General features: G+C 40.2%; 1 protein-coding gene across 11 annotated transcripts in view; it reads right to left on the bottom strand.

Moving 5' to 3' along the window:
- The window catches only part of KALRN (kalirin RhoGEF kinase), a gene marked incomplete at both ends in the record, with an annotated part of 649,897 nt that overhangs the window by 346,182 nt on the left and 288,366 nt on the right, over nucleotides 1–15,349 (bottom strand). For all 11 annotated transcript variants that reach the window (XM_084231955.1, XM_084231959.1, XM_084231961.1 and 8 more), the window contains 2 exons: nucleotides 12,762–12,992; nucleotides 13,673–13,804. In XM_084231955.1, the coding sequence (XP_084088081.1) occupies nucleotides 12,762–12,992; nucleotides 13,673–13,804 (363 nt within the window). The remainder of the gene's footprint in view (nucleotides 1–12,761; nucleotides 12,993–13,672; nucleotides 13,805–15,349) is intronic.

Here is a 15,349-nt window from a genome sequence, read left to right as displayed (position 1 = left end):
CTTTACAAATAAAAAAAAATTAAAAAAAAATCATACAGTAAGTCCTCACTCAGCATCATCAATAGGTTCTTGGAACGTACAGCCTTAAAGGGAACAATGTATAAAGAAAGCAGGTCCTGGGTGCTCTTACACATTGTGTATACTGGAGCCTTTAACCTAACAAGATGTTGCAAATGCCTCATGGTGTGGAGACTCTCCTTCATTGGCCTCAAAATAATTACTTTCTGGGGGCAAGGATGTGGAATCTGGCAGGAGCTAAGATGGAGTTCTTCAGTTTGTTTGAAACAACAAATCATCAATAATGTCCTTTTAGTTTTGTTCAACATTAACTAGGATTTTTTTCCTCATCCATATTATAACTAAATGACATGGAATGGAATGATCTTATTTGAGGGCCTGCTGTACTTCTTATCCTTAAGGCTTAAATCTCTTAAGTTAGAGGTTCTCAAAGTTTAGAATGCTTAAGAATCACCTGGGATTCTTCTTAAAACACAGATACCTCATAGATACCACACTTTTTTTTTTTTTTAACAACTCCTCCCCACCCCCACTCACCCAGAAGGTCCCAATGCCAGGGGCCCAATATACACACTTTGAGAAATTCATATTAATACTTGACACCTCTCCTGTTTTCTAAAAGAAAATGCCCAGCAACTTGTAGTGCTTTTTTTCATAAAAGTTCTCAAATACACCCTTGCTTTCTGTGACCCTAGTTCATGCTCTGTGACCACACCATGCTGTGGTCCCAGGATCTGCCCACTTCATTTCAATCCCCAGTGGCACCAAATTACCTCAGACTTTCATCTGATCACCTGTTCCCTCTGCTTAGTTGTTCAGTAGCTCCCCACTAGTTTTAAAGTATGAGTCTTTCTGAAGAAGTCTTTTAGACCTCTATTCAAAGCTCTAGAAATAGCATGTGGGGGTCAAGGACATGTAGAAGATAGAGGATATCAGAAAGCAGTGATCCTTCACAAAACAAGTGTCAATATATTCATGAAGACTGGAATCATATGAAGTTCTTCTATGAGCACGATGGTATTAAATATTAAACTACAAAAAAAAAGAGGGGAGAATCTAAAAAATCTGGATATTAGATAACATGCTATGACAACTATTGGGTTAATGAGGAACCTAAGGGAGAAACTAAAAGATACCTGAAAACAAACAAAAATTCAGACACAAGCTACCAGAATAGGTGGGACACAGCAAATACAGTATTAACAGGGAAATATGTAGCAGTACAGGCCCACATCAAGAAACAAGAAAGAAGTCAAATAAATATTCTAACCTTGCACTTTAAGACACTGAAAAAGGAAGAACAAATGAAACCAAGAGTCACTAGAAGGGAGGAAATAATAAAATTGGAGAGGAAGTAAATGAAATAGAAGTAAAAAATCCAGTACAAATGATCAATGAAACCAAAAACTTGTTCTTTGAAAAGGTAAACAAGATAGACAAACCTCCTGCTAGACTCACTAAGAAAAAAGGGGAGAAAACGGAGAGGAGTCAGAGGTGAGCTGGGAAGTTCGCCTAAGCCAGGCCCCTTCAGGCCAGCAGTCCGAATCCAGCGGGGGAGCAGGCACCCACGGCTGGGGCAGACCGGGTGCATGGAAGAATGTGCTTGTCTCCAAAGTGCCATTTTAGAATAGGGACCTTTCTTCAATAAAGACTGCTTGAATCTGGCAGAAGGCTCCCCGTGGAGCCAGAGGGAGAAGGTTCCCTGCGCAGTCAGAGGTGAGCTGAAAGCCCCCACAAGCCCACTCCCACCTGGCAGGAAGTCGGAGCCCAGAGGAGGATCCAGAGATTTGGAACTCAGAGTGCAATCCAGCTGCCCCACCTCCAGGGAAGTCTGTGGGACTTCAAGACGCACCTTTGTAACTAAACACAGAAGGAGGAGAGATTCTGTGACAGAGACCATTAACATACTCAAAGTTCCACAGCCTCACTAGACTTCTGGCGTAACAGTTTTTGACTTGTTTGGATTGCCAGTTTCTGAAACTCCTGAAAGAACACACCAAAAAATGCCAGCCAGCACCAGAGGCACAGTGTCCCAACGCATAAGGCAAATTAGACGACAGGCAGCAGGGAAAAGAAAAACTACAAGCAAAGTAGCAATGCCTCAGAAAAAAGACACACCACAAAAATAAATAAATAAATAAATAAAATAAAACACCCACCAGCTTGCAACTACGGTGAGTTGGAAGAACTTCTGAGCCTTCCAGAAAAAGAATTTAAAATCGCCGTGATAAAAAAACTGATGGAAGTCATTAAGGAAAACAACGCTCAGAAGAATGAAATTGAGTCCCTAAAGAGGGAAATGAAGGAAATGCAGGAGATCAAAGGATTAACAGAAGAGCTAAAGAATGCTTGGAAAAGCAGTGATAACAGAATAGAGGAAATGGAAGAATGAATAAGCACTCTCTGGAAGACACGGAAATATAAAGAACCAAAACAGAAAAGGAAAGAGAAGTACGAAGGAAAAAGAACGAAGAAAGACTTCAGGAACTATCTGACTCCATGAGGAAAGGAAATATAAGAGTTATAGGAGGGCCTCCCCGGTGGTGCAGCAGTTGAGCGCTGGGTTGCGAAGCTGCCCGCAGCCTCTGCAGCGCTGGTTCGATCCCCGGCTGCTCCCCGGCCACCAGAGGAGGGTCCCGCATGGCGCGCAGACCTCTCCTGCCGCCCGCTGCTCCCCTCAGCAGTGTACTTCGGTCCTTCTGCCTGCTCTGCTCCCCGCTCTGGCTCTGGTGAATTCTCTCACCCTCCCGCGCTTCTGACTGTACCCAGTGCTTGCATAAATAAATAAATAAATAAATCTTTAAAAAAAAAAAAAAAAAAAAAAGAGTTATAGGAATCCCAGAAGGAGAGGAGAGATACCTTGGAACAGAGAGAATATTCAAGGAAATAATTGAAGAGAACTACCCAAACATGAAGAAGGAGCTGAAAATTGATATACAAGAAGCAAGAAGAACACCAAACTTCCATGATGAAAGGAAAAATACAGCAAGACACATAATGGTAAAGCTCCCAAGAATCCAAGACAAGGAAAAAATAATGAAGCTGACAAGAGGGAAGAAACAGATAACATACAAAGGAAAACCAATCAGACTGACATCAGACTTCTCCAAAGAAACACTACGGACAAGGAGAGAGTGGAGAGACATAGTCAACAGACTTCAAGAAAACAGATGCCAACCAAGAATACTCTATCCCGCAAAGCTTTCCTTCCTCTATGAAGAAAGAATAAGGACCTTCCCAGACAAACAGAAACTCTGGAATTTCATTATGACTAAACCCCCACTCCAAAAAATACTACAAGGAGTCCTAAAGCCAGAACCTCAGAGGGACAAATAACAACGAAAGAAGGCAAAAAAAAAAAAAAAGTTATTAAAAGAATAAATAAATAAAATCAAAGGAAAGACAAACACAATGGCAAATACAGATGCTAACATATCAATATTAACTCTAAATGTAAATGGACTAAACGCTTCAATAAAAAGACACAGAGTCGCAGGCTGGATTAAGAAACAAAACCCAACATTTTGCTGTCTCCAGGAAACACATTTAGCTACAAAAGATAAAAATAGGCTCAAAGTTAAAGGATGGAAAACAATCTTACAAGCAAATGGACCAAAAAAGAAAGCAGGAACAGCTATACTTATATCAGATAAAACAGACTTCAAACTCAAAAAAATAAAAAGAGACCCCAATGGTCACTACATTATGATCAAGGGGACAATACTTCAAGAAGAAATAACACTCATTAACATATACTCACCAAACGAAGTAGCACCAAAATATATCAGACAACTATTGTCATCTTTGAAAACAGACATCAGAGAAAACACATACGTAGTATGAGACTTTAACACACCACTGTCACCACTGTCAACAATGGATAGATCAACGAGAAAAAAAATAAGTAAAGACACTAAAGCTCTAAATAAGGATCTAGAGCGCTTGGGCTTAACAGACATCTATATAACACTAAACCCCAAAAAATCTGACTACACATTTTTCCCAAGCACACACGGATCATTCTCCAGGATCAATCAATACTGGGACACAAGACAAACATCAACAGATACACGAAGACTGAAATCATACCAACCATCTTTCCTGACCATGAAGGCATCAAACTAGAAATAAACCATAAAAAGAAGGCAAGGAACTCTCCTACCTCATGGAGATTGAAACCCACACTACTGGAAGACCACTGGACTAATGAGGCGCTCAAAGAAGAAATTAAAAAATTCTTTGAATTGAATGACAAGGAGGACACCAATTTCCTAAACATATGGGATGCAGCAAAAGCAGTAATAAGAGGAAAATATATAGCAATAGAGGCTCACATCAAGAAACAAGAAAGAACTCAAAGAAACAACCTAATCTCGAAGCTCAAAGATCTAGAAAAAGAACAACAAAAAAAACCCCAAAACCAGTAGAAGAAAAGAAATAATAAAAACCAAAGCAGAAATAAATGAAATCGAAACTAAAAAAAACAATCCAAAAGATCAATGAAACCAAGAGCTGGTTCTTCGAAAAACTAAATAAAATAGACAAACCCCTAGCCAGGCTCACAAAGGAAAAAAGGGAGAAAGCACAAATAAACAGGATCACAAATGAAAGAGGAGAAATCACAACAGACACAGCAGAAATCAAAAGAATAATCAGAATCTACTATGAACAGTTATATGGAAACAAGTTCAACAATCTAGAGGAGATGGACAAATTCCTACAACTCTACAATCACCCAAAGCTAGATAAAGAAGAAATAGAACACCTAAACAGACCAATTACAAGTAGCGAAATTGAAATGGTAATCAAAAACCTTCCCCAAAACAAAAGCCCAGGACCTGATGGATTTACAAATGAATTCCACCAAACATTCAGAGATGAATTAGTGCCCATCCTTCACAAACTCTTCCAAAAAATTGAGAAGGAAGGGATAATACCCAACATGTTCTATGAAGCCAACATTACACTAATACCAAAACCAAACAAGGACAACTCAATAAAAAGAAAACTACAGGCCAATCTCACTAATGAACAGTGATGCAAAAATCCTCAATAAAATTTTAGCTATCAGAATCCAACAATGTATCCATAAGATAATTCACCACGACCAAGTAGGATTCATTCCAGGGACACAGGATGGTTCAACATCCGAAAATCAATCAACGTTATCCAACACATCAACAAAAAGAAATATAAAAACCGTATGATAATATCAATAGATGCCGAGAAAGCTTTCAACAAAGTGCAACACCCATTCATGATAACAGCCCTTGAAATTCTCGGGATACAAGGAACATACCTCAACATCATAAAGGCCATATATGACAAGCCAACAGCCAGTATCATTCTCAATGGCGAAAAGCTGAAAGCATTTCCATTAAGATCTGGAACAAGATAAGGATGTCCAATCTAACCACTGCTTTTCAATATAATACTGGAAGTCCTAGCCAGAGCAATAAGACAAGAGAAAGACATACAAAGAATCCAAATAGGAAAAGAAGAAGTCAAACTATCACTATATGCAAATGATATGATAATATGCATAGAGAACCCCAAAAACTCCACAGAAAAACTAATTCAACTAATCAATCAGTTCAGTAAAGTGGCAGGATACAAAATCAACATACAAAAGTCAGTAGCCTTCCCATACACAAACAATAAATCTGAAGAAGAAGAAATAAAAAAAAATCCCTTTTATTATCAAAACAAAAAAAAAATCAAATACTTGGGGATAAATCTAACAAAAGAGGTAAAGGACCTATACAAAGAAAACTATAAAACACTGTTAAAAGAAATAGAAGAAGACACAAAGAAATGGAAAGACATCTCCTGCTCATGGATTGGAAGAATAAGCATTATTAAAATGGCCATTGTACCAAAAGCAATATACAGATTCAATGCTATTCCAATAAAAATTTCAATGTCATTCTTCAAAGAAATAGAACAATTATTGATGACATTCATATGGAATCACCAAAAACCCCAAATAGCCAAAGCTCTCCTGAAAAAAAAGAAGGAAATGGAGGCATCACACTCCCAGACTTCAAACTTTACTACAAAGCCATAGTCATCAAAACTGCAAGGTATTGGAACAAGAACAGACACACAGACCAATGGAATGAAATAGAAAATCCAGAAATAAACCTACAGATTAATGGTCAACTAATCTTTGACAAAGGAGCAAAGAATATGTATTGGAGCAAAGAAAGTTTGTTCAATAAATGGTGCTGGGAAAACTGGGTCGCTACATGCAAAAGAATGAAGCTTGACTACTACCTCACACCATGCACAAAAAACAACTCAAAATGGATTAAAGAACTAGACATAAGACCTGAAACCATAAAATACACAGAAGGAAATACAGGCGAAACACTACATGATATGCACATCAAGGACATCTTTACAGACACATCACCCAAAGCAGTGATAGTGAAGGCAAAGATCAACAGCTGGGACTACATCAAATTAAAGAGCTTCTGCACAGCAAAAGAGACAATAACCAAAACAAAGAGAAACCCCACTGACTGGGAGAACATCTTTGCACACAACACTAATGATAAAGGACTGATCACAAAAATCTACAAAGAGCTGATGAGACTCAAAAAAAAAAAAAGGAAAATAATCCTGTCAAAAATGGGCAGAAGAGCTAAGAAGAAACTTCTCTGAACAGGAAATGCAAATGGCCAAGAGGCATATGAAAAAATGTTCAACATCACTTGTAATCAGGGAAATGCAAATCAAAACTACAATGAGACACCATCTCACACCAGTGAGAATGGCACATATTAAAAAAACTTGCAACAACAAATGTTGGTGAGGATGTGGAGAAAAAGGAACTCTCCTGCACTGTTGGTGGGAGTGCAAACTGGTCCAGCCACTATGGAGAGCTGTGTGGAGATTTCTGGACCTACTAAACATAGAGCTTCCATATGATCCAGCAATTCCACTCCTAGGTATTTACCCAAAGGACACAGAAACATCAATTCCAAAGAGCAACCTGCACCCCTAGGTTTATAGCAGCACTGTTTACAATAGCTAAGCTTTGGAAACAACCCAAATGCCCAAAAATAGATGAGTGGATCAAGAAGATGTGGTACATATACACCATGGAATATTACTCAGCATTCAAAAAAGATAAACACATGCAATTTGCAGCAACATGGATGGCGCTGGAAGGGATCATGCTCAGCGAAATAAGCCAGAAAGAAAAAGAAAAATACCGGATGGTCTCACTTATAGCAGGAATCTAGAAAACTTAAATAAGGGACCAGGAAAAAGAATAACTATAAGAAAGTGAAAATCAAGGGCCTCCCTGGTGGCGCAGCGGTTGAGCGCTGGGTTGCGAAGCGCTGGGTTGCGAAGCCTCTGCAGCGCCGGTTCCATCCCTGGCTGCCGTGGGAGGGTTCCACATGGCGCACAGACCTCTCTTGCCGTGCCCGCTGCTCCCCTCAGCAGTGTACTTCGTCTGTCTATTTTCTGCTCCCTGCTCTGGCTCTGGTGAATTCTCTCACCCTCCTGCGCTTCTGACTGTACCCAGTGCTTGTATAAATAAATAAATAAATCTTTAAAAAAAAAAAAAGTGAAAATCAAAAATCAACAAACAGCTATGAACCAGAGACACTCTATGGGGAGTGGTGGGCAGGGAAAGGGGGGCCTGGGGTCAAAATAAGGGGGTTGTAATTGCACGGGGAATATAAAAATAAAATTTAAATTAAAAAAAATTTAAAAAGAGGAGAAAACTCTGATAAATAGAATTAGAAACAGAAGAGCAGGTGTTATAACAAACATATAAAAAATATAGAAACTCATAAGTGACTACTATGAATGTCTTTATGCCAATAAATTGGATAACCTAGATCAAATGGGCACATTTTTAGAAGCATACAACCTTCCAAGACTGAATTAGGAAGAAATAGAAAACCCAAACAGACCAATTATAAGCAAAGAAATTGAAACATTAATCAAAAGTCTCCCAAAAAAACAAAAGCACAGGACCAGATGGTGAGTTCCACAAACTTTCAAAGATGAACTAATAAATTATCCTTCTTAAACTCTTCCAAAAATTTGAAAAAAAGGGAGTGTTTCCAAATGCATTTTATGAGGCCAACATTACTCCAATACCAGAAGCAGACAAAGACATCACAAAAAGAGACCACTAAAGACCAATACTTCTTATGAATACATTCAAAAATTCTCAACAAAATCTTAGCAAACCAAACTTAACAATACATTAAAAGGATCATAGATCAAGACCAAGTAGGATTTATTCCAGGGATGGAAGGATGGTTCATCACGTACAAATTAATCAATATAATCCAACACAGCAATAAAAGGAAAGATAAAAATTAAGATCTTATCAACAGATGTAGAGAAAGCATTTTATAGGATTCAACATCCATCTCCAAAAACCCTCCAAAACCAGAGATAGATGAAATGTTTTCAACATAATAATAAAGGCCACATATGACAAACCCTTGGTTATCATATTCAATGATGAGAAACTGAAAGTTGTTTCTCTATTATCAGGTAGAGGACAGGATGTCCACTCTCATCTCTACTATTCAACATAGTACAGAAGTACTGAATAGAGCAATTAGGCTGTAAAAATATATAAAAGAAATCCAAATTGGCAAAGAAAAAATAAAACTATCACTATTTGCAGATGACATAACAAAATACGTAGAAAACCATAACACTGCACTAAAGAATCTAGAATAAATCAGTACAGTGAAGTGGCAGGCTATATAAAAATCTGTTGTGTTTCTATATGCAAACAATAAACTCAAAAAAATTTTTTTAAATCCCATTTACAATCATATCAAAAGAATTAAAAATCTAGGATTAACTTAACAAAGTAGACAAAACATCCATACAACAAAAACTGTAAGACTTATTAAAAGAAAAAGAATACACAAGAAAATGGATTAGCATTGTGAAAATGACCATCTTACAAAAGCAATATAGAGATTCAATGCAATACCTATCAGAGCTGTGGTATATGTGGCACAATAAAATACTACTCAGCTATTTTAAAAAATATGAAATTTTGCCATTTGTGACCACATGGATAGAATTGGAGGAAATTATGCTAAACAAAATAAGTCAGAAGGAAAAGAGACAAACATCAGATGATTTCACTCGTATGGAATATAAAGAAACAAAAGAATAGAAAACCAAACCAAAACACAATAGAAATCTAACTGCAGAACTGAGGCTACCCCTGCTGAGAGTGGGGATGGAGAGCACAGAGGTGAGGGGGCCCAATGGACTACAGTAGAAGATTTTTGGTGCTTTGGTGGTAGGCATGATGTGCTAACACACAGCTAAAGTGGTATGAATCTATATCCCTAGTTGATATATAGTGTTTTAAACCAAAATGTCCTTAATAAAAATAATATAATTTAAAAAATGAACATAGAGACCCTGGATGGTATCTATCTTGTCAGTTGTTAACCAGCCAACTCACAAAGCAACTCAGCCAACAAGCAAAGCAGTTGCAGAAGCAAAATCAAGCTGGGAATCCCCAACAGCACAAACGCCAGGGGGCGCCCGAGTACCACTTAAAGAGAATGATTAACAACCCAGACAGCACTGACAGAGGAGTCACTACATGCCCTGCAGGCACTATGCTCAGACTTGTATTTGTATCTCATTCAGTTGAATGACAGGCACTAAGATGGTTTCAGTTTTAAAGGTGAGGATATTGAAACACCAGAGGTGAAACAACTTGCTCAAAATCACACAACCATGACTTGTCAGAGCAGGATTTCATTAACTCCAGAGCCCATATTTTTATGCACCATTCAGTGTTGTTCCAGCCACTGATACTTCACATAAGCTTCCCACTCTGGCCGTTGAGTAAAAATCTCTGGACTCCACATGTGCTCAGGTATCTTGGATTCAGACCATATGGCTCAATCAATTCTCTTCTCCTTTGTGCCTCCACTCTGACTTCCCACACTTCTGCCTATAACTGTTCCATCAATACTCTAATTAATGCCCTGCACACTGACTGGCAAGGCCTGGTGGAGATGTCCTTTATATCAAATGTGTATATCTTGTTTCATTCTATCTAACCAGGCATCTTGCCAGAACTCAGTATAGTGCTGAGCCTGCTGCCAAGGCCCAACCTTGCTGAATATCTACGAGCACCAGCATATTTCAGGAGCACTGAGGTTACGTCCCTGCGTCCTGTGTCTAGGCTGTAAATAACGGAAACCCTTAAGACTTTCACATCACAATTACCTTGGCAGACTACAGATACTTGCCAGCCACTAATGGATGGACTGAGAGGGGGGATTAAATGATTTTCAATCACAGCAGCAGATACTGGGGTGCAAATACAAAGAGCAGCCCAGCTTTATACCAGACACAGCTAAGAGCTACAGGAGTTACAGAGAGGATGAAATTGTAGTTTCTACTCTTAAAGAGATAACAGAGGAGAAAAAAATAAAATATGCAACATGAGAAATGATGTATATAAATAAATAAATATACATATATGATTTTGATAGCAATTTCATTTTTACATTAAATAAAATTATGGGAGCACAGAGCAGGGAAATTACTTGTCCAGTCTGATGCTAACAATTAGGATAGGCTTCTACATAGCTGGAAGCCAGGAGATCCAAATCCAAATCCTGCATTCTAACCACTGAGTGCATTATGACTTCAGGTACTAAGAGTTGTTGGAAGTAAGATAATCATTTGAAATCTATCACAGGTTTATTAGCCTTTGCACACATTTTTCTTTGCACACGTGTTCAAATGTCAGATATAGGTGAGTAAGAGGAGGAGTGGGCAATGGGTGGTTACGTCATGTCCCTAGAAGTCATATTCACATATGCTGAAAATAACAATGGAATTAATCATCCCAGGGAATTCAGTTCTCAGGGAAAATCCAAACCTCCATCATATCTTCTTCATAACCTTCTGCTTGTTTTTGCATAGTGCCCACGTGGTGAAATGGACAGGAGAGGTGATTGATGGGGTGTCAATTCCAAAAATGCTTTCATTTTTAAGACTATGATGTAAAAGATCCACAGGTATAGTCTTATACTTTTTTTTTCAGTTTTAGTGTAGATGTCACAGTGGCCACAGAAAGTCTGAGAAGAGCAGTTCCCAGATGGTCCAGGGCTAGCTAACTCTTTTCTATTGGAGAGGCCTTTAGAGTTCCCCACCCCCACCTTCTAAGTGCCCAACCTAGTTCAACAGCTATGAAAACAGCAGGAAGCCAAGCACACCCAGGAAGTTGCGAAGTCAGTAGTCAGGATAATCTCCACGCATCACTCAGAGTTCAGTGAAAGGGTAACACTCCTGTGTGTGCCCCCGGAGGCTGGCACCTCGTTCTGTCTCAATCACAGATGCTTTCCTGTGCTCTCCTATGCTCAGGGCTAATATATTTATCTGGACAGCTCCAGATGGCAGGAGCAGGCAACTGATCCATTGCTTCTCCATTCCCAGCAGGCCACAAGGGTTTCAGAGTGGGATCAGCACATATGCAGTGCCCATCTCTCCTGAGACTGAAGTGTCACCTCTAATGACTCAATCACTGCCCCATTTGGCAGGGAGGAACTGCAAGGGAGGATGGCCCAAAAAGGGGGGACCTCCTGAAAGTCCATCTACCCTGGGAATTGACTGTACTGCGACTTCCCCTCTGCCACAGTCAGTGATGGATGCCCCCTCGCCTTCCATCCAGCCTCTATCTCAGGGTGCCCAGCACCCGAGCCCCTTCCAACAATAGTGAAGGGCACCAAACACTCTGAAGACATGTCCAGTTGGCTCTCAAATTTTCCATTTATATTTTGATATACTTTTGGGTTACACCTGGTCAATACCACACAATGTGTGGGAGGAGAGTGAAATGTTAGTTTACATATATAATCTTGACATTTCGTGGTGGCCACAGAAAAGGCTGATGACACGAGGGTCCCCATGCTTGCCTCCCACAGCAACCCAGCAGGGAGGTGCCTCTATCTCAGTGCCCAGCTCTTCATCAGCTCCCCTCCCCCCAGTATATTAGTTCTCAGAGCAAAGCTCCCAGGGGTCCCCAAGGAGAAAGTATGAAGGGAAAATAATAAGTTATTTCATCCAAAAGGGTATTTGTGCAAGGCTGTCCATTAATAGTCAGAAATATAACCATTTATTTATTACTTGTAGTAAAGGAAAAAGACATCATCGGTAGAATAATGCAAAAGTCTGGTTAAGCCAGCAAGGGCTTCTAATTATGGAACAAACATTCATCAATAGCCCATGTTTTAAATCTGGTTCTCTAATTCCAACCTTCTCAATATCCTTACCTGTAGCCCACCCCACACTCTGCAGGCCACCTGCATCCCTGATTGAGAAGTGAGATCATTTCATGTGGGGCCCAACCCTGACAGTGCTCAATAACCCCACAGGTGCCAGAGTTGTCTGGAAATCATGCCTGAATAAAGGCCAAGTTCTCCCCAGAAGAAAACCATGTAATATGATTGTGAGGAATTGCTATTCCTCAGACTAAGGCCCCCTTTTCAACATAATAAGGTAAGAAGGAGAAGGCCCAGTCTATAAAGCTACTTAGGTGAGAAGCATGGAACTAACAAGTCTGGTTGTTTTGTGTTTGTTTTTGCAGAGAAGTACTTGTGGGCTAATGGCCCTTTCCCTTCATAGATAAGATGTTCTCAGGCCAGATCACCTAGTTAGGGACTCAGGCCATCTGCCAGTCTGGGATGCATGCTGGGTGCAGGGACGAAGCCTGTTACCTGCTGGACATCCTGCTGGAAGACACAGAGCTGCAGCCGCTGGTGGAGTCGCACTTTGCGGTGCTGCCAGATGCTCTCAAGTCGCCGCTGGTGGTGCAACACTTCATGCACCACATCCAGCACCTGGTGCACTGCCTTGGAGTAGTTGGCTGTGGCTGTGAGGGACTCAGAGTTCCCGGGACTCAGGGGACGCTGCAGCACATCCAGGAGTGCTTTGCCATCCTGGCTGACCTGTGAAAAGGAAAGATCATGTCAAAGGAGAATTTATACCCTTTATCAAACCAACTTATTGGTATATGTCCACACTGATGCATCCATAAACCCCTTTCCTTTTACTTTGAAAGGAATGTCAAGAAGATTTTTTCCCTTTTTAAGTTTGTAACCTGTCCTGGCCTTAGGTTTTTCAGCACAAGTCTTTATCTTTCCTTCCATGGCCACAGCTTACTCCTACAAACACTCATCACCACCCCTTGGTAAGTTTTCCTCTGGAACTTCTAGTAAGAAAATTGGCATTTTTTGATAAGCTGATTCATAGAAGTGGTGGTAAGTTTAAAGTGCACATGCCTGTTCAACAGCCAGAAAGCAAACTGCAGGGAAGCACAGCTTTGCTTTCTTATATTCCTCCCTCAGAGTAGAGAATCCCATCTTTATACATGATGAGCTAGGTGTGTGTTCATGTGTGTGCATGTATGCTTGTGACGGTGGTGGCTGATGGCTCCATTGCTTTTGTTTTCTGGCCAGAAACACCAGTATTCATAGATCAAGGACCTAAAGATACTGCTTTCAGGGAGAAAAATGACCTCTCTTCTTAGTCCAAGCCAGGTTATCACACAGAATACAGGCCAGTGCTCTTGCTGTCCACCAGTATGCACACACCCCCAGTGTCCCTGGGTATCTTGCTTGGTTCTCACCTCTGTGTAGGCCTGGGTCACCTGCTCATACAAGGACTGGTGGTGGTGGATCGCCAGCTCCAGGTCCTGCATCTCAGATGGGAGGCCACCTTCACTGCACATCTTGCACCAGGCATCCACTCCTGACAGGAACTGGAAGGAGATGGCAGCTGGGTCAATGTGGGAGCACCAGGGGTAAGCAATGAGCAGATGACATAGACATGGGGAGATGCATTGGGACCTCTTCAGACAGAGTGTAGCCTCTGCTCCAGAGGGTGGAGTGTTTTTCTTCCAAACACTAATCCCATGTAAGAACTCCAACCCATTACCAGTCTAGGAAATGTGGTTTCCACAAAGAAAGATGACTATGATAAAACTGGAGGTGTGGGAGCCATCATTGTACTCAACAAATTATAGCTACATATTGACTGTAAAATACAGGTGTGGAAATGGTTCACTACATTACATGGATACATGATAACTGCTTGTCCAATGCACAACACACATGAGGGACTGCACATAATGGAACAGGATGTAGAGAGCAAATGTGTACTTAATGTTGGTGTACACTGAAATGTGGAAAGGAGCAAGGAACACTACATACAGGACTATCAGGAATCCCGTGGAACTTGCAGGGACCGCTGCCACAGGGGATGGCGATTAATGCTCAACATGATCCTCAATGTTGGGCCCTCTTTGTAAGAGAGGTGGGGAGGCAGTTTAGGGGTCTAGGCTATACTCACAGCAGCAGTCGCTCCAAGCACATGACAAACTGGCATATATCTTGACAGACACCAAATTATTAAAAAATTAAAATTAACAACTATAGAAGACTATGGGTCTTTCTACAAAAAAGGACGAGCTAACTGAAATCACTCAAATTTATTGGGTGGAAAAATAAACCTTTAAAATGCAAATAATTCTTCACCCAACAGTCTGGAATGGCTCTGTCTGTGATTCCTCTTGCTTGGATGCACAGCTCCATTTAAATTAATTGCCTAAATACTACTTTATCTCATTGCCTAGAACAGCCCATATGAGGATAATAAAGAGCTGCCTAAATAAGTGCATTGAAAAAATAGTCTTGAGTCCATTGTTCAGTGTTTTTTAGTTTCCAGCTAAAAAGAAGCATGGTTTATGAGTTTCCCTGAAGGACAGGTAATACCTGGGGAAATTGACTTAAAAAATAGATACAAATAAAATTGCATCTGATCCAAACTAATAAAAATCAGGAAACATCAAATAGAAGTTGACAAATAGAAGTTTACCTCAGTTTTGGTACTATGCTTTCTTCAATTGCTCAAGCTCTAGTCTTGGCTCACTGTTAGCATTCAGTCCATGGCTCCTGTGGTTGATTTTTATCCTGTATTTTCTTTTAAGTCACATGAAGCTCTCTCTTAACAATTTTGAAAGAGTATTGGATGCCATCTAGTATCAGGTTGCATGGACTTGCTAATATCTCAGAAATTTCTTTGTTCCACCCATTACCTGCTTTATAGAGGAAACTGAAAGCAACTTTACACTTATGTATCAGTCATGGAGGGAGCATATCTTCAAGGCCCTGAGATACCTCTGTACAACTCTAACAAGAGTCCTATAACAGTTTCCATAAAATGGGCAGCTCAAAGAGAGAATGAATGACAGAGAGGGAAGGACTGAGTATCCATTGCCAATCTAGATAAACCTTAAATAAAGAGT

This window comes from Talpa europaea, assembly GCF_964194135.1.
Source record: "Talpa europaea genome assembly, chromosome: 4".
In the NCBI taxonomy this organism is placed as follows: domain Eukaryota; kingdom Metazoa; phylum Chordata; class Mammalia; order Eulipotyphla; family Talpidae; genus Talpa; species Talpa europaea.
This window is presented reverse-complemented; position numbering and strand designations above follow the sequence as displayed.